This window comes from Branchiostoma belcheri, unplaced genomic scaffold (genome assembly GCF_001625305.1).
Source record: "Branchiostoma belcheri isolate BF01 breed outbred unplaced genomic scaffold, Haploidv18h27 scaffold81, whole genome shotgun sequence".
Taxonomy (NCBI): domain Eukaryota; kingdom Metazoa; phylum Chordata; class Leptocardii; order Amphioxiformes; family Branchiostomatidae; genus Branchiostoma; species Branchiostoma belcheri.
In genome coordinates this window covers 1,313,068-1,340,568 of record NW_017804476.1, presented here as the reverse complement: position 1 = coordinate 1,340,568, position 27,501 = coordinate 1,313,068, and the positions used below count along the sequence as shown (strand labels likewise).

General features: G+C 40.7%; 2 protein-coding genes across 4 annotated transcripts in view; one reads left to right on the top strand and one right to left on the bottom strand.

The window, feature by feature from the left end:
• The first annotated feature begins 2,362 nt into the window (after positions 1–2,362).
• LOC109486547 (calcitonin gene-related peptide type 1 receptor-like) overlaps positions 2,363–27,501 on the top strand; it is a 67,575-nt gene continuing 42,436 nt past the window's right edge. For all 3 annotated transcript variants that reach the window (XM_019790385.1, XM_019790383.1, XM_019790386.1), the window contains exon 1: positions 2,363–2,443. The gene's annotated coding sequence lies outside the window, so the exon portion shown is untranslated. The remainder of the gene's footprint in view (positions 2,444–27,501) is intronic.
• LOC109486545 lies at positions 23,288–27,495 on the bottom strand. Its single transcript, XM_019790381.1, has 2 exons — positions 25,304–27,495; positions 23,288–25,270 (listed from the first exon to the last, which is right to left on the bottom strand). Exons 1-2 carry the CDS (start codon positions 27,088–27,090, stop codon positions 24,580–24,582), a joined length of 2,478 nt encoding a protein of 825 aa, XP_019645940.1. The 5' UTR covers positions 27,091–27,495; the 3' UTR covers positions 23,288–24,579.

Genomic DNA, 27,501 nt, shown 5'->3' with positions numbered 1-27,501 from the left:
TATATATATATATATATATATATACTAACTATACATTTAACATCTTTACATATGTAAACCTACGGAAATATTTTGGGTACACTGGTGCACCCACGGAAAAAATTGGGTGCACAGCTCCAAATTTGGGTGCACTAAGGTGTAAATGCACCCAGTACTTCCAGCCCTGACAAGGGAAGTAGTACAATGAATGTATACTTAGTACTAGGTGGAGATGGTGCCACATTATTATTTTTCTTGACAAATATAGTGCGACTTTACGAGAAACCTTAAACCAAGAAGCTTTCATCACATCCTTGCTTAAACTTATCTCCAACTGAAAGAATTACCAAAATTTTGAACCGAATCACGGTGATTACGTTTTATTCACTTCATCAGTGGGTCTAAATTCGTAGGAAGTCGATATTGCCACCCGGTACGGTGAACAATTTTTCATAATGTAATTTTACCAACTCATGTAAAGTTTCATGTTAATGGTACACCTTTGATGTTTTCAATATGTCAATGTGTGACCGAGTGTCACTGTGTAGAAGGATATGTATATTTACGTTAACACTGTCATTTCATTTCTACCAACTGATAATAGAAGCACGCAAATTTGTATGTACACAGTATGCAGTATGCCTGAGGCCTTGGCCTATGCAGCGCCGGTGTTATCAGGTTGAAAATAAGCAAGCGACATTTATTTTCTCATTGACTGATCCGGCGTTTGACCCGCGGTGCCTTTTCTCATAAGGATTATGACGTAGGGCTGCTCCCGTCTTTGCCCCGAGGCCCTTCCCGATCACGTCCAGATGACATCTTCACTGACTGCCGTGCAGTTGACCCAATATTACCCGCGCATACAACCCTCATTTTACAGGCAAATCTTAACTCTCCTGGCAGAGGTTGTTGGGGAAAATTGTGACCTTCTTATCATATTCCCCGTTATTTTGTCCGCCCTCCCCAATATTCGGGACAATTGATAAGAAGGACACAATTTTCCCCAACAACAGTTTACCCCATACAACCTCTGCTTGGAGAGTATAGGAAATATCAACAGACATCTCAAAAGCAGAATACAGAAAGAAAAGACCGACGCCATACGCAAAGGCATTTTTTTTCAGTGTTGTTCAATTTTCCTTAACGTTTTGGTGAAATTTTGTTAGACTTAGACAAATATCAAGAATTTTGAGAGCATAAAGAGCTTTTGTGCTCATAATGTAACAACCTAAGTCCTTACCGCCAATTCATGTATATGAGTCCACCAGACAACCGTTAACTAAGTCTATATAACCTCCATGGTTAAAACCATTAATGCACCATATCCCAATAGATGGGGCGCAGGTGGTTAGATAAAGTACATTCTCTTTCTCTATGGATTAAACCTCGCATGGTTACTCCCCCTCTACAACACAAACACTGTGAACTTATGCCCACTACATAAAATGTATGGCAGGTCCTACACGTATGGCCATTAAAAAGTTATAGGACGTCCGAGTTGCGTTTTTCATGTGCCGGTATGGGGTTGTCTGCGTCGGGCCGGCAGATTGCAACGCCAGTGGGGCCTGCTCTCGGGTCATGCTCGACCTTTTGATTTGATTCCACTTAAATAGTGCGTTCCTGCAAGTCTTAGTATTCCTGGAAAGTCGCATAAGGTTTCTGACGTCCGAGTGTGCGGTGCAGGGGTCAGTGGGTTTATGTGTGAAATCTGGGTGGTTTGCGATTGAGGGGTAGAAATGCCAACGTCCAGTGTTGATCTTTATTTACCAGCCGAAATGGCCGTTTCACTGCTTTTTCATTTGTCTCATTCCTAGAGCGCATGTCTTTAATTTTTTTTAACGAAATATGTTACTGTACTGGTGTCGACTATTTCATTGTCAAAATGGTGCATAGTTCTCAGAAAATGCAAAGCATGTAGGTAGTAATACTAAATCTTTAGAAACCTTCAATCTGAGTTAGGTTTTTTTGTTACTTAATATACATAGCAAGATGAATCAACTGCACTATCGTATTGTATAGTTTGAGGTTCGTCTGTGTTGGTAGAAGTTACAATGTCATTCTGAATCAGTTTAGTTGTAATCAATTTTTCTGGTACACACTTACCAGTACACCGCTCCAGACGATGTTGTTCCGAGTTGACGAATGACTGGTGTGGGCTAAGATTAAACATCATGTACGCAACCTCTTCCTGATTGCAGATCCCCTTCTAAACCATGATTAAACCTGCTCTAATACCCATTAATTCCTGCCTTCTGGTAATCCTCAAGCTGACGCCAACGGGGCCAACTGATTACCGGTTCCCGAAAATTGTCACTAATAGCCTCCTTCGTCTTCATTTGCGAGGTAACATATCTGTTGTAATTTGACGTGTCCATTTCTCTGCCAGGGGATTTCTGCAAATTGGACATCGCTGACGGAAATTGTGGTAAAGACTGCGTCGGTGGATCCCTGGCAGCTGGTCACTGTAAGTTCTGCTTTTTTTTATTTCTAAAGATTAACTAAAATGAGGTGAAAAAGTTGTTTCTTTATGAGATTTCAGGGATCTGATTTATTGTTTTGTCTTTTACTTTGATGCAGTGATGCATTTCATTACTGTAATATGTGATGGTGGCTGTGTAGTGATGTTCCCACTGAATCAAAACCATTTGTACAATGATTGAAAACTTTTCTTTTCAACGTTGTTTCAGTGAGAAATGGATATACACACAATATAGGTATCATTTCTTGTTTAGCAAGGTTTATGATGTCAAAATTTGAAAATGTAGGAATTTTGTTTTTTGGCCCTCCTTGTTTTTTTTCCGCCCTATCGCATTAGATTTGGAGTCTGCGGAGGATGTCTTCCATAAAATTTACTTGCTGTGGCCTAATCTTCAAATTCTACATTTTGGGATTTGAAGATTTAGGCAACCATTATCAGACTTACTTCGCTGTTGTTTATGCATCCATTGCCAGACTTATCTGACAGACTTACCTGGAATATTGTCACGTTATGGCTAATGCCTGGAGTTAGATATATGGGGCTCACACCACAAAAAGTGGCATTCACGAATACTATAGCAATTGATACATACGCTATAGGAGGTCTATATTGGTGTCGTTTGTCGCCTAAAGAAAACAGTTACAAGACACACTTTGTCTTTCGTCATTGGTAAATACCACTTTTCATGCAGTACTAGTGGCCAATTGTGGGAAATATACAGTCAGTGTAGACTACAATGTATGTAAATGTAATATCAATGTGCTTTCTATGTGGTGCATATGACTCAAAGTGTACAACAGGTGAACCAATGGCAAGCATATTCTCAACAGTTGACATGAAAGATTATGCCTCCTGATGAGAACAATTAATGGATTTATTCTTTATAAAGATATGCATATCTAGGATCACAATTATACCCTCAAGTGATAGATTGCTTGAGACCTTCACAGAAGAGGCAAATCAGAAACAAGAGTTCCCCGATCTCATACCTTCGCCAAATGATGTTAACCCTTGCGGTTGACGAATTATACAATTTTAATCATTGATTTTGTAAATAAGAGCCTCATGGATTATATCAGTTGATCATATTCTCCACCCAATGACAGCCTTATCTTAACAAAAAGGCTATTATAGCACTTCCTCATAAATTATGCAAATGAGGTCAGTACCCAGGAAAGCCGCCAGGGGGCCCAAAATCTAATCATTCCTAGGTCTCATGAAGACCTACCCACCAACCAAGTTTCATTCCAATCTATCCACAGTGGACTGCTTCTTGAGTTATCTTGCTAAACCACACACAAATACATACACAGACAAACGCTACTGAAAACATAACCTTCTTGGCGAAGGTAAAAAAGATTGCCCACAAGCTGACAACATCAACATCATTGCCAGCAGATTCCGCAGAATTGCATAGCAGGGACCTCTTCCATAACCTCTTAGTAAATATTATATTACTGCCCTGAGGTCCCAAGAGGAAATGACCATTATGGATACAGCCTCAAATCCGCACTTAGAGCTAGCTGCATCCTATGGTTATGTCCGTGGCATTCTAATAGATAGACCTGATTTCTGTGGTACATATATATATAGCGTCCCATCCAGTGGGGCCTAGGATCCCATGAAATGAGTTAACCAACAATGTCCGGTCACAGACCTTGCGGACAAGGTTTGCAGTTAGAGGCCGTAGGGGCAGTGGGATGTTAAAGGCATCCAGTGCAGTTTTTAATGGAAACCCAATATTTCAGAGCCCAATATTCTGGCCATTTATTTACGAATTGAAACCACACGACAATACCCACAATTCTGACGGAAAATGGTTTAAGAGCCTTGTCTGATTTTTAAGTTACCACCCATAAAATAAAGGACTCATCTCGGGGCTTGTTTCTGCAGTTTTAAATACCCAAAGTATGAAATACTGATTGAAATGTGCTAATGTGAAGCAGTATGTGCCAATATCATAAAGATTGCCTTTTTAGAATATTTCCAGCTTTGCTGCTCTGAAATTGCAGTGGATGCCTTTAACTCATTGTGACTTGGGTACGTTATTGGAAGGAAGAGCCCATCCTTCTCCTTGTATAGTTTTTTGCTCCCCAACTGAAATATTTAGGCACCTAACCTGGATAATGTAAAGTGCCTTTTCCAAGGACACAATGTCAAAAATATTGCTACTAGGAATCGAACCCGTGACCTCTGCATTCATACACGCTGCCTACACAAGACAGATTTTTCATAGACTTCAATATTTCCTAACGCCAGCTTTAGAGAGTAATCTTGATGAAATACAAAGGTGACATGTAGCTCATAGGCTGACTGAAAAGTGGACTATCGATAAATAACTGTTATGTTATCATCATTGTTTTTGCAGTCTACACTACTGTCTTCTTCAGGCTCCAATGACCAGTAACTTTGGTCATGTGACCTTACAGATGCATGAGGATAGCGTCCGTTGAACTTTTTGCACTCTGGGCGTAATGCCTACTACATAAGTAGTATTTTTCTTTACCTAACCTACACTTAAGCTTATCTCCACCCACAGACCCTTGCTGTGCATTACTTACTTGGTCCGAGTTGGAAAGAAATCGTTCAACACACGATAACGTTTAATGGACTCCTGTATGTAGGGGATTTAACACACACACACGTACGTAAGAAGGCGGTCGACGGCCGGACAGAGACCGGCAAAGCAATTTGCAATCTGTCGATGTGATTGCCTGCATTTAGCATTGAGGACTAGAGCTGCACATAAAGCTGATAAGGCCACACCAAGTAAATTTTATGGATGACGTCCTTTGGAGACCCTAAATCTAATGCGAGAGGGACGAAAAAAAAAAAGAAAGGCCCCGAAAAACAAGATGCCTAGATTAGAAATAAACTAAGAGACGACAAATGTTGGGACACAAATTGAATGAGTTGACACAGTGTAACAAGCAAGAAGTCTTTTATTCATCATCAAAACAGCAATAAATCAGGTGGAACAGCAGTTGTCGTCCTGTCCTGTTTTCGCGTTACGGGTTTCACGTCAATCTGACAATTTGTGGCACTGTCGTGACTCTTTGGTCATAGTTGTACAGGAAGCGGAATTTCTTGGGTTTTTTTCTTCTAGGAACAGGCCAAAATCAATGCGCGCGCGGACGTCATCCATAAAATTTACTTGGTGTGGCCTAAGGTTTATTGCATGTGGAAGTGGAGTGATGGTAAAGCGCATAATCTGTTTTCCTCACGGGCGAGGCTGTGTGACGGCCCATGTCGCTGTACGAGTTGCACGGCAGCTGCGCAAGTCCCGTAATCATGTATGCAGGCGTCAAGGGGTTAGGGGAGAGGTGGGAATATAAACGTTTTATAGACATGATAGAAGAACTTCATTGACACAACAAAAGTACATCCGACTTTCGTAAGGTTCTTAACTACATGTAGACATACAGACATATATGTGGATACAACAGAATTGGCCTACGTACAAAACAATAGATGAATCAACTTTAATTTACTACTTGAAGGTCTAAACAGTCTTTGATATATTTACCTATTTGTACACAGTAAGGGTTATTACCCTCTAGAATGAAATTGAATTTATCTACAGCATTAAATGTAACAAATTCTGTTGAGCAAGAAGAAAAAAGGAACAGCTTTGTGTGTTTATCATCATACAGCCGACAATCTATTATAAAGTTTTGTTCGTCTTCAATCTCATTAGGACAGAATGGACAAAAACTCTGGTCGTGGGGGATTTTTTCATATCTTCCTAATTCTATATATATATATTAAGTAGAGAGAGAGATCCTCTGCCTCAAGGTATTTACATTTTGGAGTCATGCAGAGGAATCCTATTGCTGTGCATCTCCTACGATAAAGGGATTTACCATACCTCTTTCTCAACATTTGCCGTATGCAATTATAGTACATGTACGTGGTGCATTAATAGTGACCATTATTTTACATCCTAGTTATAACTTATAAATGTTCACGGGAAGTGCCCCTTGTTCCTTCTATTTTGGAGACGTACAGAGAAATCCTATTGCTGTGCATCTTCTACGATAAAAGGATTCACCATGCCTCTTTCGTTTCCCAACATTTGCCGTATGCATAGTACATGGTGCATTGTATGTAGACTGTGACCATTATTTTACATCCTAGTTATAACTTATAAATGTTCACGGGAGGTGCCCCTTGCCCCTTGTATTTTGGAGACATACAGAGAAATCCTATTGTTGTGCATCTTCTGCAATAAAAGGATTCACCATACCTCTTTCGTTTCCCAACATTTGCTGTATGCATAGTACATGGTGCATTAATAGGGACCATTATTTTACATACATCCTACTTATAAATGTTCACGGGAAGTGCCGCTCGTCCCTTGTATTTTGGAGACGTACAGAGAAATCCTATTGCTGTGCATCTTCTACGACAAAAGAATTTATCATTATTACCTCTTTCGTTTCCCAACATTTGCTGTATGCATAGTACATGGTGCATTGATAGTGACCATTATTTTACATCCTAGTTATAACTTATAAATGTTCACGGGAAGTGCCCCTCGTTCCTTCTATTTCAGAGACGTACAGACAAATCCTATTGCTGTGCATCTTCTACGACAAAAGAATTTATCATTATTACCTCTTTCGTTTCCCAACATTTGCCATATGCATAGTACATGGTGCATTGATAGTGACCGTCATTTTACATCCAAGTTATAACTTATTAATGTTCATGGGAAGTGCCCCTTGTCTTAAACTATTAGAGGGGTTGAAGAGGGTAAGAGGTATAAAAGAAAATGAAACGGCCCACGGCCACTGTTGATGAATGTAACATACATGTACGAACATCGCACAGTAAATGTATCGCCACTTCTGGAGTTGCCTGCGGAAAAGTGACACGCCGTTATGGATACAGCTGTGTGGAGTGCACTTAGGAGGGTGCTGAATTTTACTGCCACGTCGTAATATCGTGGCATTCCGACAGACGGACCCAGGCGACGGGTTTAAATCTTTGAGGGAGGAAAGATGAATGTCACAAATCGGTTCTACCAAAGCACATTTTCCTGGACCTGACTTCATGTCCCCGACTGACTCATAACTCGGTTTAAAGTGGGAAGTAAGTTCGGAATCAATTTCGCGTGGTAGATTAAGTTGCGGTGGCACTAAATGGGGCGGGCCGGGAGTTAGGCGCAACGTCCACGGCATCACAGCAACAGCTTACCGTGCCGCGCTTCTCAGTAATCTGGTCACGATATTCATCAGCACTCAACTGGTCTTGTTTTCTGTACCGTCAGGGGAAGGCTCATAAGTTCCTAAGTAGGTTTCAAACGAAATTATAGCTTGAAGGCAGAGTTAAAAGGGTCTCGGTGCTGTTTGAAAATCACCCTCATATATCGGTGGTATTGTGGCCGAGAATTCTAGAATGTGTCTGAAACATGAGGTAGGTGGTGTTGTGCTGGATGGCTTGTATAGGGCTATTCCAAGGATCTTAACTGATATTTTCTTGCTTCTGTAATTGTTAACATCATATAACTACCACTTGAATCCGCTTCTTATTCCATGTTGTCACCAGTTATACACCAGCTTTGCTTCTTGGCTGCAGACAAGCAGTGATTCTTGTATTGACCTCACCACATCCAATGGTATACTGTTTTTTAATGATAATGGTCAGTCACAGGTGTTGTATCTTGGTAGTAATGATTTATTCTGATCACAAACGTTAAGTTTTACCTCTACTGCATGTATCTGCACAATATGTTGTGTTCTCTACTTTTTTTACAAAATGTAAATCAAGTAAGATTGTATACGATTTTTATAATCTGTATGGAAATTTGTAACCCATTGTAATATTGTAACAGTTTTGATACGTATCCTTTACATGTTTGTAAGAAGTATTGACATCATAGGTGTTACCTTTGAGTTATCTACTGAAGCCTATAGCATCCCCCGTATAACTCTGTCCTTTTACAAAACATACCGAGGGTTGCCGACCCCATGATAGAAATAGAAGACAGTAAAAGTTGCTTCACGGTATGAAATGTAGGCCTGTCAATAAATGATGTGTCATTCTGCAGTCGTGCTATACTAGAGTGTCAGGAAAAAACATCTACAGTATATATAACCTTCTAGTAAAAGAACTTGGCTGGCACATGGTTGTATTTCATACACTGTAATCTACAGTGGGAAAACTGAAGCTTTTGAACTTGATTCGTGCACGTTCAGTCATGGCAAGGAGCTTCAATAGCTAGTGTTTTTGCAAGAACCTCTCATATCTGATTAATATCATACGAAAACGATCTAATGATAGACGCTAGATATGATAACCGGTATTGGCACCCACACCCAATTCAATTAAAAGTGCTTGCCATACAATATCTTGTGACGTCGTGACCACGCGGGATCAACAATTATCGGTGTTTTCGATAGACAAGCTGCCAAGATCCGCTATTTATATCTTCGTCAACAGAGGTGTATTGTTCAGGACGAATTATCGTCTGAATGGACTAATCCATGACGAAATTCAGGGGATGCATCAAAATGAGGAACTTAATTACTTGGCAACGAAAACCATGTACGTAATTACAAATTTGATAATGATCGTACATTTTCATTATCGAGAGTATGGCTGTACGGTACAAAAAGAGAGCGCTTTATATATGAATAGTATTATCACCCTTTAAAGACTGTTCAATGGTATGCCCCAGACCTGCCCATAGTGATCACTGCCACCTCATTCCCATTGGAGGCCGATTTCATTCAGAGTCCTGACCTAAGAGCGGCAGCTACTTCTGTTCGTTACGACTGGTTAAGCAAATGTGACGCGAAGGTAGATGTAGCTGCGTTCTATACCAGTGGAAGGCGACATGCAGTTTTGTTGTCTTTTTTCACCCAGTGTTGAGTGTAAGTACTTACCTGTCTTTCTATCTTTGTGTTGTTGATAGAATTATATTGACATCCCTCTAGCCTTGTATTGAGTTTTGATGTCGCTAATGCATTCAGATACCGCTGTCATCCATTCCAGCAGTCTTTTCCTGATAAGCATTGTTTCCTCATGAAATGGAAATATGGTAGGGTGAAATATCGGTAGAAAAATACAGACTTTTTTCAGCAAATGCGGGATCAACAATTACATGGAGCAGTGTTTTCTACAGGAAAGCTGCCAAAATCTTCCCTCCTCTTATATCTTCGCCAACAGAGGTATTGTGCGTTTGAATATTATCGTGTGAATAGGTACAAATCTAACGTATTTTGATGTATTGGCGGCACGAGAGATATTTGTTAAAACGTTGTCGGGAAGATTTCTCCTACGGCTTAGTGAAAGTCTAGTTGATGGAGAGAGTCATTTTCTTAATGGTTCGACTCTTATTATGGTGATGAAATCATACATCGAGAACCCTGGCACAGTGAGGACGCGTTTAAATTGTGGCATTTGTGCCGTCGTAATTTTCTAAAAGTGGGGCATTAACTTCGAAAGGTGCATTTTGGTAAAGGACAAGGTCATCGAATTTACGTGTGAAAGGCCTTGAACGAAACCATTATCATTAGTAGCTACAGGGCTGATGTTATTACCTCAGAAATGGAAGGATTTAGGAAAAGCGTGATGACAGGACGGCAAGTGATTTTGACACCCGGTGCGTGGCTAGCTACATTTCAAACGCCCCAGTCCTACCACGTAAGTCCCGCCTTGCCCCAGATGGAGAATTGGAGATCGCTAAGTAACCATATTGCTACCATTATTAGAAATACCCATCAGCAGTCTGTATTTTACTGCTACATTTTCAATATTGCAGAAGAAAAATTAAGCAACCTGCAATTTTGCAGACTCAAAAAAAAATCAGGCTAGGGGTTCAATGGAGCTTTTGTGTTTACTACTGACTCCATAGGGTACAAGTACATAATAAATTATACAAGTGATTTTTCATGTATTTTTCAAATTGCATGTAAAATGTTTGCCATCATGAAATTCTGTATACGCCATAGGTTTTATCCGTACTTTTAAGTGTGCATCTGCAGAAAGTATTTCTGAATTGTAGAACAAATTTTTACATTCTGCAATATTGCAGAACACTGAAAAAAAGGATTTCTACCACTGGCTACCAAAAGTGGATTTGTGTGACCGAAATATGTTGCAAGATGTAAATGTATGATTCAACAGACAACGTAACACACAAGATGTAAAGCTAAAAGAACTTGTTCTTTATCTATATCTACGAAACGCATTGTGTTAACTGCCAAAACACTGATCGCTCAGCGTAGCCTCTAGTGGAAAGGGGCGTAATGTACACCCATTATAAACTCATTTCACCCGAAAATCATGGCATAGTGCCTAATGTTCATGGTGGGATTTGGACAACACCATTTTGTGGAAGGTTGGTCGAGAATGTGTAACAGAGCACTGGCCATGTGGGAGTGCGTAGAATTGCTGAGTACGTTACTCTGGACACGATTTTCATGTCAACTACATCTGGTATTGTTGAACTCATTGTTGTACACATTTTTGACCAACTTTCTACCAAATGGCTTCGTCCAACTCCTGCCCAGTGTTGAGAACACTGGAGGACTATGTCATGTGAGTGTAATTTTCAGTCGTGTCCAGTTGTCATACATGGTATCGGTAAAATCTAGCCAAACCTACAGCAAATGTACTTCTGAAAACCAAATAACACTAGGATATGTTACAGTGATACTTACTACTGCTTCAAACATGCACCAAGGCATGTACAACGTAGTAACAACGAAGGCAGTAATATTGTTCGGTTCTAGCCCATGTAAAGTTGGCAGTTTGGTCGGTATGTAACTTGTTCCATGTAGTAGTGCCACAAAACCTTGAAATAGTGGAATCTAGTCGACCTAATAGACGGACTTGTTGATGAGTAGGTCCAATTACAGTCATGGAGCTAATACGTGCCGGCGCAAACGAATGAGTCTGTGTAGTTGCAAGCGCAGTTCGCCTCACTCACCTTGAAAAGGAACCGACTTTCCACTTATCGTTGGTACCTACGTGAACGTTTCCACAGACCATTCCGGAATGTAAAGACGCTACCGATTGGCATACAGGCGTAACAAACTTGTATGAGTGACCAATTGTAGTACAGAGCACGGGGAAGTCAATTTTACAACTGTTGCTGTTAGATCAGCACCAAGGACAGGCACCATAATGATTCTATTTCCTACGCATTTCTGAACAGTGGATTCATGAGTCAATGTTGCCGTTATAACGTCAAATGTGGCATTATAACTTATTCTTGTGAATTTTACAACTGTTGTTGTTAGATCAGCACCAAGGACAGGCACCATTCTATTTCGTATGCATTTCTGAATAGCCAATTCATGAGTCAATGTTGCCCTTATAATGCCAAATGTGGCATTATAAGTTATTCTTGTGAATTTTACAACTGTTGTTGTTAGATCAGCACCAAGGACAGGCACCATTCTATTTCCTATGCATTTCTTAATAGCCAATTCATGAGTCAATGTTGCCATTATAATGTCAAATGTGGCATTATATTAAGTTATTCTTGTGAATTTTACAACTGTTCATTCATAGCCGATTCATGAGCCAATGTTGCCGTTATAACGTCAAATGTGGCATTATAAGTTATTCTTGTGAATTTCACAACTGTTGTTGTTAGATCAGCACCAAGGACAGGCACCATTCTATTTCCTATGCATTTCTGAATAGCGCGATTCATGAGTCAATGTTGCTGTTATAATTAACACCAAATGTGGCACTATATTAAGTTATTCTTGTGAATTTCACAACTATTGTTGTTAGATCAGCACCAAGGACAGGCACCAGTCTATTTCCTATGCATTTCTGAATAGCCGATTCATGAGTCAATGTTGCCGTTATAACGTCAAATGTGGCATTATATTAACTTATTCTTGTGAATTTTACAACTGTTGTTGTTAGATCAGCACCAAGGACAGGCGCCATTCTATGTCCTATGCATTTCTGAATAGCCGATTCATGAGTCAATGTTGCTGTTATAACGTCAAATGTGGCATTATAACTTATTCTTGTGAATTTTACAACTGTTGCTGTTAGATCAGCACCAAGGACAGGCGCCATTCTATTTCCTATGCATTTCTGAATAGCCGATTCATGAGTCAATGTTGCCGTTATAACACCAAATGTGGCATTATAAGTTATTCCTGTGAATTTTACAACTGTTGCTGTTAGATCAGCACCAAGGACAGGCACCAGTCTATTTCCTATGCATTTCTGAACAGTGGATTCGTGAGTCGATGTTGCCGTTATAACGTCAAATGTGGCATTATAAGTTATTCCTGTGAATTTTACAACTGTTGCTGTTAGATCAGCACCAAGGACAGGCACCATTCTATTTCCTATGCATTTCTGAATAGCGGATTCATGAGTCAATGTTGCCGTTATAATGCCAAATGTGGCATTATAAGTTATTCTTGTGAATTTCACAACTGTTGTTGTTAGATCAGCACCAAGGACAGGCACCATTCTATTTCCTATGCATTTCTGAATAGCCGATTCATGAGTCAATGTTGCCGTTATAATGCCAAATGTGGCATTATAAGTTATTCTTGTGCCTTATTTTCATGCGCAAACGTAATTCACGTACTTCCTGAGCTCTCTTTAATCCGGGTGGCGTGATTTTAATCTCCCTTTCCGCAATGGAAAAGTTGTTTTTCTCTTTTACCTCAAGCCATTGAAGCAAGCTAGTGTAAAGGCTCGTCCGCACTACTCTATTTCCGCGAGGCAGTCGAGTTATGGGAAACACGCAAGTCTAGTTCCTGTGGAGGTTGGTGATTTCCTCATTCACAGTAGCAATGACGTCAATTAGTATGTCATTGGATCTACTTGTCAGTTTTTTTACCCATTTGAAAGAGCCTGTGGTGTCAAGGGTTTGACGTATTTGCTTTTAGTCTTCCAACTGGACCATCAAGTACCAGATTTGACGTAGTCTGGTATCTACTCCTATTTAGCCCTTGAGAGCTGAGATGCACTTTATTTTATTAGTTAGGTTTTTACTGTTTTTTTCTACTGGCTTATTTTACTGGTGCCACAAAACGTTAAATTATTATAATTGTTTACTTTTTTTGGGGGGGGTTGCTTTTTAATTCTTTCCTAATATTATACTAGCATGTGGAATGTTAGCTAGTCCTTACATTTTTAGAAGTTGCAAAGACATATATATATCAATTTGACCTTTAAATGTATCTAAAATGTTAATATCTTGTGAGTCTGTGAGATACGGATAATGTCAATTTTTTACTTCAAATCTGCCTGATCGTTGTGTGTTTTTTTTAACCAGTCCATGTCCAGTCCGTCAAAGGAATAAATCTAAACCTCTAAATTCAATCCAAAGACATAGCCTCCGTAGCAGGCCTATGGAACTGGGGGTTTTGTGACAGCTGTTTTCTGATTAGCCCAGTTCTGAAACGGGGGTAATTCCACCAGGTCGGCTATGTTGTCTATATGCAATCAGAAGCACATAAAAGACAGTGTACTTTTTGATTTGCCTGATCATTTTATTCGATCGTGTGCCAGCTTGGCAGAATGTACTGCACCTGCGCGAAACCCGTAATGTACATAGCACTTTGGCAGAACGTCTCATATCTGTAATTTCCAAATCTTATGTTGGAAAAGATATTCTCTGCAACAGGCAAAATTCTAATGCAACGTTGACCAAAAATCCACCGAAAAACATGAAAATACAGGGTTCTGCGCAGGCACAGGCGTTCTGCCGAGGTGCTTCGTGTGCCTGGTTTGATACAATCACCTGATGCTCAATGTACTGTAAAAGGTCACCCTACAGCTTATTTCATCTCTGCGGCTAGGGAATTGGTAATGCGGGTAATTAACAAGCACTTTGAGGATTTTCGCCTCATTACCCTATGGTGTCCCACCGCAATTCTGCTTCGAGATCTCTTAGCAGTATTTCTGTGGTTGGTAATGTGTTGGCCCAGACATCCTGTTTTGTTCAGTTTTCAGTTCATTTATTTCAGTTTATTTATTTCACCAGCAACTACACTCAGATTGAATAAAAACCTGTTTTTAGGCAGTGCTGGGCATACTCACTCACTCACTCACTGCACGGTTTAGCGTCCGTTGTTCCCCGTCATGCAAGGGTTGGACGTCGTGGGGTGTCGTTTGGGTCTAATAGCTGCTCTCCAGCTGCTTCTGTCTAGCGGGTTGGCCTTCTGCAGTTTCAAGTTTTTGACATCTTCCCTAATACTGTCTACCCATCTCTTTTTTGGACGGCCACGCGGGTTTCGTCCCTCTACGGGCATTGTCATGACCTTCCTTGGCCAGTTCTGCGGGTCCATCCTTTGCACGTGCCCATACCAGCGAAGTCTGTTGTAGCGCAAGATCTCACGTAGACTGCTTACGCCTAACCTACACCTGAGCTGATCACTTGACACCCTATCAGCCAGTCTACTGGAACATATCCATCTAATCATGGCGTTGTCACATCTGTCTAGCCTTCTAAGGTCTTCCGTGGACACCGCCCAGGTCTCAGACCCATAAAGCATTACGCCTCTGACACAGGAGTACAAAATAAGATTGTACAGTTATGTATTACAAAAAACATGATCCGCAATGACATACAACAAAAGAACGCACACAGTTTCAACTCTTTATATGTTCATGTCGTCACAATTCCTGACTGAATTTTACCAATCCCAAAGTCTGTCCATCATCTAGTGGGAATAGGTGAATTAGTTTAGTACTACTTAAGATCTCACGCAATTCTGTCAATCAATCAATCAATCAATCAAGCAATCAATCAATCAGTCAATCAATCATCCGCATTACGTTTTGAAGTCAGTTGGGAGGAATTGATTGTCAATGATCAATTCACAAAGGGTAGAATTTGATGAGTAAAATTAAGATTGTTGAGACATTGATCTCAAAACTCAATTAACGTTAAAGGACACTTCAAATCCCTAAGTACAAGTATCATTTACAAGTGTAGAATAGAAAGTTTATTGCAAATACATGCCCGAGGGCTAATTGCAGTTACAAACAACATAAGAAAGAAAATACAGTGGTATGTGAGACTATATCTACGTCTAGCATTATACTATATTCTACAACATGCATGGTACTAGTATTACTGGCTTTGACTTCTTCTTTTTAGGCAGTGGAAGACGAATTTACCCACTTCTTCTATAATATACCTCCTAAAGCCTAGGGTGATAATAATGTGAATGAGGTTTTAGAACCTTTTCCTTGCAGAGAGAAAAATAAAATGCAGGGTTACATAACCCAGAGCACTAGGAAAATACTGATGCGTTAGACAAACAGCCACTATATCCCTTTATCCACAGTGTGGACCGTGATATATTACCTACCGCCAGGTTGGACTTACAGAGAATATATCTGCCAATCTATCATGTTTGAACCCCTCTTAACATCAAGCACCGAATTTGGTGGGTTGCCAAAACAGAGGACGGTTTCTAAAACATGGCAAATCCATACAGATCGGGAGCAAATGGAAGTCGAGGAGTGATAAAGTGAGGGTTGACATTCTCTATACCCAGCCAACTGTGATATTATGAGGAAACCTATCTAGTCTATACATGTAAGGCCAGTTCTATATGCAGTTACTGTATTGAATTGCGAGGCAAAAGTCAATAACATACAAACCACTGTGTACCACTTCAAAATTGTGTAAAATAGGGCTTTTTGGCTATTTTTGGACAAAAAATTTACATTTTTGGCTACTGTGTATTTTAAAAAATTGGCCAAAAATGTACTTTTTGGTCTGAAATTAGCCAAAAAGCCCTATTTCACACAATTTTGAAGTGGAATAAAAATGCATGTGGACAACATAATGAGACAAAAACATACATGGTCTATACTGTGTTTTTTGTGTTTTCTGTATTCCTTTCGGCATGGGTTAATACATTTAATGTGAAAAAAATGCAAGTAGCTACATAGCAGGCCAACTCCCCTGGCATGTTATCTTGGTCATCAGTCTTGTGGACTTTGTAATGTGACAAATACATGTACATGGCATTGCATACAGACATGGTCATACTGTGTTTTTTGTGTTTTCTGTCTTCATTTCGGAATGGGTTTACATTTGATGTGAAAAAAAAAACGCAACTCCCCATGTTATCTGTCTATTTTGCCAATTTCTGATCTTTCCAGTTGCTTCCTGGTAGAGGCTAATAATAAGTTTATAATAAGAGAAGAGGTTAACTTGTAGTGGTACTACCAAGCTTAGATTAATCTGTTTTGATGTCCATATCTTGAACGCAATCTGTGATTGTTATCAAAGCAGTGAGAGGCTCATACAGTTTTGTATACAATGTTATATAATGAACCAGCATCAAAAACACAATCTTGCAGATGTAATGAATACCAACACAAAAGTCTCTGGTGTTTTGAGAGGTAAGTTAGAACGTCAGTTGTTTTTTTTTTACTCGTTTGTTTCGCGTAACCGGTAAACCGCCTTTAAGCGTAACACACCAGTTTTGTACATGTACGTACATGTACAAGCTGCGTAAGACCGGACTGTAAGGTTGGAACCACTCACACCGGGAAGGTCCCCTACTCTTTTCGATTGATGCGGTGGGTTCTTTAACGTGCGTGGGGCATGGCTCTCCCCAAACACGGGACCTCCATTTAACGTCCTATCCCAGGGACGTCCTTACTGAAGCTAGGTACCCATCTCCACCTGAGTGAAGTGAGGAAAGTCGTGTAAAGTGCCTTTCCCAAGGACACAAGATCGGTGACATGGGCAGGATTCGAACCCATGACCTCTTGGGGGTGAGCCAAACGCGCTACCGACTGCACCACGACTCAACGTCAGTGTTAAAATAGTACAGCTGCTGCATTTGAAGACTATATTGTACATTTTGCGTTGTTTCATAATGATCATAAATATTGTATTATGGTGACAGACCACCTGTTTGTTCACATCCGGCTTTTAGTTCTGTTGCAGCGATGTCTGTTGCAGCCTGCTTTTCACACCACCATTTGGAATAAAAATTGTAATGTACATGTAAGCAAACAAAGCCCCTTTGAAAACGGTTAGCAATTATACTGTTTGCTACCCCCAAACTTTTTTAAACAAATGTTACCATTCATTGCAGCTGTGACCAACTTAAAGGCATCCAGTGCTGTTTTTAGGACTTGGAAACCTGATTTTTCAAACCCAATATTCTAGTCATTTATGTATGTACATGTATGTCATGTACATGAGTTGAAACCACCCTGTCTCAATGTACATGACATTGTATATGAAACCACCCTGTCTCAATGTACATGACATTGTATATTTACCCTCATGGAGCAAAAATGCCCACAATTCTGACGGAAAATGGTTACTGGAAGGGCCCTTGGCTGATTTTTAGGGTACCACCCCCAAAATAAAGGACTCATCTTGGGGCTTGTTTTTGCAGTTTTAGATTATAACCCAAAGTATGAAATACTGATTGAAGTGTGCTAATGTGAAGCAGTGTGTGTCAATGTCACAAAGAATCTGCCTTATTCAGAATATTTCCAGTTTTGCTGCCCCGAAATCGCATTGGATGTCTGAGACATTTTTGGCAAAAGCATTTTGGCCGTAATTTTTTTACTTGGAACTGTGTAAGATTGTCTTGACTGCTGCTCATGAATTGTGTACCATTTGGCAGGGAATGATCAACTTTAATACGGCCATTTTTTTGTGGTTTTTGGAGTGGCAATCAAATCTAAATCTACTTTCGAATTTCAAAATCACTGTTGAAAAGTCTCAACTTGAAATTTTGTTTCCAAAAGGAAAAAGAACAAAATGAGCCAATTGATACAGAAATATATGACAAATGGTGGTGACAAAGTTCTTTGTTAGGAAGACAAATTGTTCTATTTATTCCATGACATCTTATCTCACTACAGCAGAAAAAAAACCGATTAATTTTTCGCAAGTTGCTTTTGCAACAAAGAACAGTTCAAACCAGCAATGAATGGACAAAATCGATTATAAATAGTTTGGAATCACCATGCCATCATTTTCTGTAACTCCTACCAACTTGTTACAGTTTATGTACGTTAAAAGACCAAGGAAATCTAATAAATTCCATACACCTTTTGAAAATTTTTATGATTAGACCCTTGCTCACTGTGTTTGAAAGTTCATATTAACATCAAAATAACACACATTATATGTTACTCAGTAATTTTGTCTCAGTTTTCCTGCACAATATAATGCAAAGCATAATTCTAAGACTTTAGTAAGAGTAAGACTACCCAATGTGCAAAACATGATATGAAAATTAGAGCTTGCCTTCACTTCAACCACTACTGTGTCTATAGGCCTATCAACATTATTACACCTTTCAACACGCAGCCTTAATTTTTTGCCTACAAAATTGTAGCTTTCAAAAATCTCAACCAGCAATTTCATTTTCTTTGTGTGAAAATAACAGCTTATACAAGCATTTGATCACTGGCTGTGTGGTTGCACTGTACTTTCAGTCTGAATGATGTATAACGCAGTTCTTTAGGCCACACCGATTTAATTTATTGGTTCTCGGATTCGCCTCTTCATTTTTTTCTGATTTGCAAAAAAAAAGATTCTGGTTCGGAATCAACTGAAAAATGCTCATGTTTTGCCCCCCAACAGTTGAGGAAAGTCCTTTTCTTCCTAGTTGTTACAGTTTTCCCATCTATCATTGCAGTGGTTTGATTAAAAGTTCAAAATTTAATGTTTAAATTTTAACCCAGCCTTTTGTGTTGACTTCATGGCTCATTTTGTAGCATTTAAGCCTATAATAGGATGCCTAGACCTGTTTTTATTTTATTTTTTTTCGCCCTGTCGCTTCATATTTTTTCTGAAAAAAATCCGAGAACCAACAAATTAAATTGGTGTGGCCTTATTCCATGACATCTTATCTCACTACAGCAGAAAAAAAAATGGATTAATTTTTCGCAAGTTGCTTTTGCAACAAAGAACAGTTCAAACCAGCAATGAATGGTCGACAAAATCGATTATAAATAGTTTGGAATCACCATGCCATCATTTTCTGTAACCCGTACCAACTTGTTACAGTTTATGTACGTTAAAAGACCAAGGAAATCTAATAAATTCCATACACCTTTTGAAAATTTTTATGATTAGACCCTTGCTCACTGTGTTTGAAAGTTCATAACATCAAAATAACACACATTATATGTTACTCAGTAATTCTGTCTCAGTTTTCCTGCACAATATAATGCAAATCATAATTCTAAGACTTTAGTAAGAGTAAGACTACCCAATGTGCAAAACATGATATGAAAATTAGAGGTTGCCTTCACTTCAACTTAACTACTGTGTCTATAAGCCTTTCAAAATTATTACACCTTTCAACACGCAGCCTTAATTTTTTGCCTACAAAATTGTAGCTTTCAAAAATTTCAACCAGCAATTTCATTTTCTTTGTGTGAAAATAACAGCTTATACAAGCATTTGATCACTGGCTGTGTTGTCGCACTATTAGTACTTTCAGTCTGAATGATGTATAACGCAGTTCTTAGGCCACACCGATTTGATTTGTTGGTTCTCGGATTCGCCTCTTCATTTTTTTCTGATTTGCAAAAAAAAAAAGATTCTGGTTCGGAATCAACTAAAAATGCTCATATTTTGCCCCAACAGTTGAGGAAAGTCCTTTTCTTTGTAGTTGTTACACTTTTTCCATCTATCAATGCAGTAGTTTTATTAAAAGTAGTTTGATCAAAATTCATTGTTTAAATTTTAACCCAGCCTTCATGGCTCCTATTGTTAGCATTTGGGGCTATAATAGGATGCCTATGTTTTTATTACCTGTTTTTATTTTAATTTATTTTTTTCCCTGTCCCTTCATATTTTTTCTGAAAAAATCCGAGAACCAACTAATTAAATTGGTATGGCCTTAAATGTGATTTGCTAGAAAATTCATCAATCAGTCGTGAAAGGTTCTCCTTAATGCAAGGATTACCCAAGGAAGCAGATAAGTGTGAACTTTTTCGCAAGCAGTTTTTAAACGTGATTCATGAGAAAAACGGTGGCTATCAATCATGATCAGTGGCGAAAGCTCCGACATAATGCAGGGATTACTCAAGGACGTTTGGGAAGGGTAAGTGTGGACTACTTCGTGCTGACAGAGTGAAATGATTGGTTCAACACTTTGTCGAGGGTTTTAGGCGCCCTCCCAACTGACATATTGGGAAACAGGAAGGGTCTATGACGTACTAGATAAATGATGGGTTTTATACAGGTAAAAGTAATACCCTAGACCAATCTATTTATCTTTACGATTCAGCATCTTGTCATGACCAGACATCCAGATGTGTTAAAAAGTCTGCTCCAGTCAGAAAAAAAGTCTGTTCACAAATTGTGTGTGGAGAAAGTATGTTATATGTATCATGATTGTGTAAATATGTGATTGTAAACCCTGCATCAATTCGCTATAAAAGGCATGCGCGGGTAATGTTTGACCAATAGACCAATAAAACAAAATTTCCTTCACTTTTTCTGTCTATGAAAATGTATTCTGATCTAGATTCTACCTTTCTGCCTCATCTTAATTCATGACACGAGAACTGGCATTTGCGACTGTTTTCTCTGCATTTGCTATTAAGATTATATAAAGACCACTATTGATCGACAAAAGGTAATTTGAGGCCTTGAAACAAGGACCAAAGAGAATACAAAACATTTTGATAGCCTGAGTGTTTTCGAAGATGCCCATCCTATATTTTTTTCTCTGTATGATAAATCTACCAACTATACTTTTCTTTCAACAATCTCCAAGCTCATTTTCAGCCATTTACTTTCATATGTGCGCACAGTGAACTGTGGTTATCCTATTAAACTGTATCTGAGCTCCATTTTATTCTGGCCACGTTTGTGGCATTATTGTCCCCAGATCCACTCTATCAAGATTTCGTCCTACCAAAGGGTCAAACACCTGTAACTGAGCCTGGGGAATACAAGTTAGATGAGATTTGGCCAAAGCAAGTCAATTTTATGTATGACATCCTCCGCAGACTCCAAATCTAATGCAGTACTGGGCAAAAAAAAAAACATAGTGGCAAAAAAAAAAACAAGATTTCCACATTTCCAAATTTTTTACATCATAAGCTTTTTTAAAAATGTATTGTGGTAAGTTTACTGACAACAATAAAAAACATCCATTTGTCACTGAAACTAGTTTGAAAAACAAGTTTTCATTCAGTGGGAACACTACAAAATTATATACAGCCACCATCACATATAAAAGGAATGAAATACTTATTAATAATCACTGCATTTAATTTAGTGAAGTAAAAGTCTTGTCTCCTCTTTTCATATTTATCTGCCATCCACATTCCGGCATGGCAACAGACATCTTTTCGCATTTTCACATGTTGACCACTGTCAGAAGGCAACAAAATTTCTTGTTTTTACTTCCAAAATCAGGTGATAATTAAAATTACTTGCTGTGGGCCCATATGCATGAAACACACAGCAGAATGTAGGCATTCATGTATATCCTCCTTGTCTGCGATTTTCTGAGGGGAAATCAGAGGAAAGTTTTTCGCCATCACGTTCGGCCTAATTTGTTTCTTGTTGCCCATTAGCTGAGTGGTCCTGCGGGAGTAGGCTTTCCACGCGTAGAGGCTATAGGCTGTTAGCGAACAACATCGCGGAGATAAAAGACCATTTACGGCCATTAAAAAGGGTAATCTGCAAACCAACCTGCTTCAGTGAATTGAAGAAAATGAAAAAGTGTGAGTTCTTAGAATCAAAATTGAGCCACAATGATAACATCTGTGCCCATAATATCACCAGGGTCCATAATATCGCCACCTTGAGAAAAAGTGTGCTTAAAGATATTTTTACTGCAACATACCCTAGGTATGTACATTTGAGGTGTGAAGGAGTGCATACCAAAAGTATGTTGCAGTAAAAATATCTTTAAGCACACTATTTCTCAAGGTGGCGATATTATGGACCTTGGTGATATTATGGACCCAGATGTTACATTTTTATTTCTATGAAGTATTTTTCTTCCAATTAATTTCTAACACAAGAAACTATAAATAGCATAATTCATAGGTGCATGTAAGATGTTACAATGCATCTTGATCTAGCAGTAGTTAAAACTTTAAGCTTTCCCAGCAAATACGTCAATTAAAAGAAGATTTCTGTAATCTGATTACCACCTGCCATCATCACAAGTACCATAAAGGACCAAGTTATCTAATAGCATTATGATTTAACTTAATACTGATAAATGCTCCTATTTGGGAAGTTAAACGTTATACATGTATTAGGCCACACCAATTTAATTTCTTGGTTAACGGATTCGCCCGCTTCATTTTTTTCTGATTTGCAAATAAAGATAAAAATTCAGAATCAACTGCAAAATGTTCAATTTTGCCCTGAACAGTTGAAAACAGTCCTTTTCATCCTAGTTGTTACAGTTATTCCATCTTTCAATGCAATGGTATCATTAAAAGTTCAAAATTCATTGTTTAAATTTTGAACCAGCCTGGTGTGTTGACTTCATGGCTGCTATCGTACCATTTTGGGCCATAATAGGATGCCTAGGCCTGTTTTTATTTTTATTTTTTTTTCTAGAAAAATCCGTTAACCAAGAAATTAAATTGGTGCGGCCTTACATTACATTGTAAAATAATTTGATGTGCATGTGTCTCTGTTGAAAAAGCTCCAGATATTTCATGGAGGTACAAAATGTATGAGGTCTCCAAATTCCTGTTATGTATCATTCTGCAATATCTGAGTACTTGATATTATTCATGTAATTTTTGGGATAGTTTTGATGAGCGTCTGTCTTAATGAGCTGTAACAATAGCCTTTTTGCTCTATGTTAGCTTTAACCTAAACATTCAAGCAAACACGATTCGGATACTGGATTCTGCTCTCGGAGGAGTGTATTTATTCACAGTGTAACACAATAATAAACAACCACAGCCTTGTAACGACAAGATATCCAAGCTTTCTTCTACAGTTCCTGACAACTAACAAGAGCCTCAGTTACATTAACAATCGGACATTGCGTTGTGTACTTTTTTATAGACAAGTGACTAAGGACTTACTTGTTCAGTTGGAACGGACACAGGACACTCAGAAGTCACTCCGCCTAGACTCTCTCGTAATCACTCCCGACACACGACTGTGTCCTGCCTTTAAAGCTATCCTAATTATGCGCATAACCGACTCTGACCTTGATTGGTAGACAATACGGCAGCCCACATATAGGTGTTAACTGAGCTTGTCTAGCCACTTCTTTGTGGTGCATATCAATACTGGCAGACGGGCAAGATGTTAACAGAAGTACAATGCTGTTGATATACATAATGTATTTTGACATAATATATTTTGACACATTATTAGGCTGGCCACCAAGCGTTACATCTACCCCCTCCTTTGAAAAAAAAAGGTGCTCCTGCACCTTTACTACATATACTCTAAATAACATACTCAATGATTCGTACACCTAATACAGATGCAAACACAACAAATCCATCAAAACAACAATAGAACCACTACACAACTGAAATCCACTAATCAACTGAAGCCAAGATAATTGAATGATAATGCATTGTACAGAATACACAACTAGGTCAGGCATCGAGTGAGATGTCACCATGGTAACAAACATTTTGTTGGACAGCCCTGGAGTTCAGGTTTGCGACTCGACGGACTACTGAGGGCAACCTAGCACAGGCTTCGGGGTTAGACGCAGAGCACGTTGTGGGGTGTGGAACAGCATAAAACGAACCAGGGGAATCTTGTCCCTTAGACTTACACCAGCTAAGCAGCCTACAGTGGCGACAGCCTGTAGAGTATTGCATTTCGCAACCTCAGCCCAACCATTAAGAGCGGAGACCTCCTGGAGAGGGGGTCCAACGGGCTCACGCCGAAGCTACCCTCGTACCTCTCCCTAGCTAGCTTCTATGAAGCTACTAGGCACGGCCTTTCTCCGCCCCAACACAACCGATCAGCTGTGCCGGCACGATGAAACATCTCATCGCTTTCTACCGGAAAGGCTTACAGATACTCGAACGCTCACTGCCAATGTATTTCCATTGCAAACAGGTGGCTGTAGTTGGCCACTACGGACCAAGGACACATGACAAACAGCTTCTGTGTCCAGTAGTGCCATTTATGTATGGAAATAAGTTCTTGTTCTGTCCTCTGCCTGTTAGGCTAACAAGAACTGAAGTGTGCTGCCCAGTACTGACCCCACGAACATGTCTGACGCCCAAGTCCCCTTACCTATCTCCCGCTGACCCGGAGTAGATGGTCGAGGCACCTGTCGTACCACTTCAGGACACCTCCCTTCGATACCTGAGCCACGTGTGGACCTCTGAATGCACGACTTGGCGTTGTTGCATGTTCTTTTCAATGGATGCATATCAGACAGAGTCTTGGGTTTCTTATCAGTGTCTATACTGTTCACATGGAACCCATATCGGACCGGGGGTTGACAGGAGCGTGTTGACCGCCGTGGTGCAGGAGCGTCGTCTTGTTCGTCCTCACTGCCCGATGCCTCCATAGGACCAGTTTGCTCCCTTCCTGGAGGCTGCGCTGTCTCCCCATCAGACGCGTCACTTTCCATCAGGACACCTGTCGCGTCGTCCGCCGCCAGGGCTGGAACCACCTGCTGGACGCCGTCGCTCAAGTTGCCAACAGCCTGCTGAGAGACGTCACCCACGTCTGCGATGTCAGACTGGCCAGCATCTCCGACGTCCTCGGAGTTGGAGGGGTCATCGTCACTGCCCGCGGTCGGGGCACCGGCTTGCTGGATCGTGGCCTCTGTAGCGAGGGTGTCGTCATCACTGTCTGACAGGCTGCTATCATCTGAAATGACAGGCGGGGGTACGAAACCCCCAGGACGGCGGACCCGCCTTCCGGCTCGGGTCGCCGGGGTTATTGCATGATGTCTAGCCCTTCGTGGGAGAGGAGGAAGATAATCAGGATCTTCCTCCCTTTCTCTGTAGGGCACAATATTTTCAAAATGAACAACTTTGCCATCATTCGACCTGGGCTTGCGGATGCGGTAGGCATTTTCGCCAACCCGTTCAACAACAATAAATGGCCCCTCGTACCTGTGAGCCAACTTTCTGGCGAGGCCCTTACCTACCGCTTTTCTGGCTACCAGGACCTTGTCCCCTTCTTGGAAGGGGGCGCCATAGACCTTTTTGTCAAACAATTCTTTTTGGCGTTTGTTTGCCTGTTTAGTGTTGTCGGACACAAATTTGAAAATTTGGGGAAATTTGTCCACCATATCTCTGACGTACTCCTGCACTGGAGCAGATACTGCAGAGGGGATGCCAAACATGAGTTCTACCGGCAACCGAGCCTCACGCCCATGCATAATAAAGTAGGGTGTGAATTTGGTGGTAGAGTGTTCACTTGTATTAAAAGCGAACTTCACCATGGGGAGATGAACATCCCAATCCCTCTGATTTGCACTGACATACGCCCTTAGGATGTTTCCTAACGTTCGATTGAAACGCTCGACCATGCCATCGGACTGAGGGTGATACGGAGTAGTGCGTGTCTTCCCAATCCTCATGTACTTGCATAGCTCTGCGATCAGGGTGGACTCGAAATTACGGCCCTGATCCGTATGGATCCGTTCTGGGGGCCCATGGACGCACACCCAGCCTTCGAATATGACCCTAGCAACCGTAGACGCTGTTTCATCAGGTATGGCGAATATTTCTACCCATTTAGTAAAATAGTCGGAGAGCACCAAAACATACTTATTACCTGATGAAGTTTTTGGGAGGGGGCCTACTACGTCAATTGCTATCCTTTTGTTCGGGTAGCCCACTGCACTGGGTTGTAGAGGGGCCCGAGGACGTCGCCTCCCGCCCTTAGTCTTGGCACAAATGTCACAACAGGTAACATGCACAATCACATCCTTGGTGAGCCCAGGCCAATAGAACCCCCTCAGTAACTTTTCTTTAGTCTTATCCACTCCGAGATGTCCACCCGCGGGACTGTCATGGACACAACTTAAGACTTTGGACACCAATACTCTGGGGACAAGTAACTGCTTCTGAGTGGGGTTGTCTTCTTGGGGCCCAACTCTATACAGGATACCATTGTGTACCTCTAACAGGTCCCAGTCCTTATATAGTTCGAGGGTATGCCGACTGGCATCGGCCAAAGCGGTCTTGTCCGGCTTGTCTTTCTGAGCCAGCTTGTCCTTAAGGACTGGGCCTATTGTAGGGTCATTCAACTGTGCGGAACTCATATCACGTTGCCCTAATTCAGTCAACCAGGGCTCCTGAGCTGACGAAGTCCGTAAGGAATTTATAGTCGTACCGCCCAGAGATACGTAATGGTTATCGTCTACGAGACCGAGAAGTACCCACACACGGGGCGATTCATGCCCTGGCCAAATCTCTACGGGCTTACCCGCCACCCCATCGGTTACCTTGACAACTCTGACGCCTATCCCCAACGCACGTGCCAGAGCCTCCAGCGTCATGTGGTCTCCCCACACCTCGCCGTTGAGGGCTAATCTAAACAAATATTCTTCCCAGGTGTGGAACTCACTGTCTACCAGATAACTCACCAAGGGTTCTCCAGGGGCTTCTGGCCAGCATGGGTGCTGGGTCAAGTATGACACGGCTAAGGCACGCATAGACTGTGCCGAGGCATCCGGCACGACCTCTAGCCTACGTAGCTGATCAGCCATGGCGCCAAACTGACAATTACCATCAGCCGGGGGGTTGTGACGAAGGGTGTAGCCCAAGGTTCCCCATTCAAACCCGCGACTGTCTTGTTCGTCCAGACATAGGCCACAGGGACGCCGACTCAGGCCATCTGCATTGCTATGCTTAACCCCGCCCGATGGACTATTTCGAAGTCGAACGAAGCTAGTCTAGCTAACCACCGCGCATATTGCCCCGTGGGTTGCTTCATTTTGTGGAGGAATTGCAGGGCGGAGTGATCGGTCCTAGTTTGAATCTAGGGCCCAGCAGGTAACACTCATGGCGAGTAATCATCTCGACTGCTGCTAACATCTCCTTGCGGTGAGTGCAGTAATTCTGCTCTCTTTAGTCAAAGTTCTACTATAGTACAGGATGACTCGTTCCTGACCATCTTG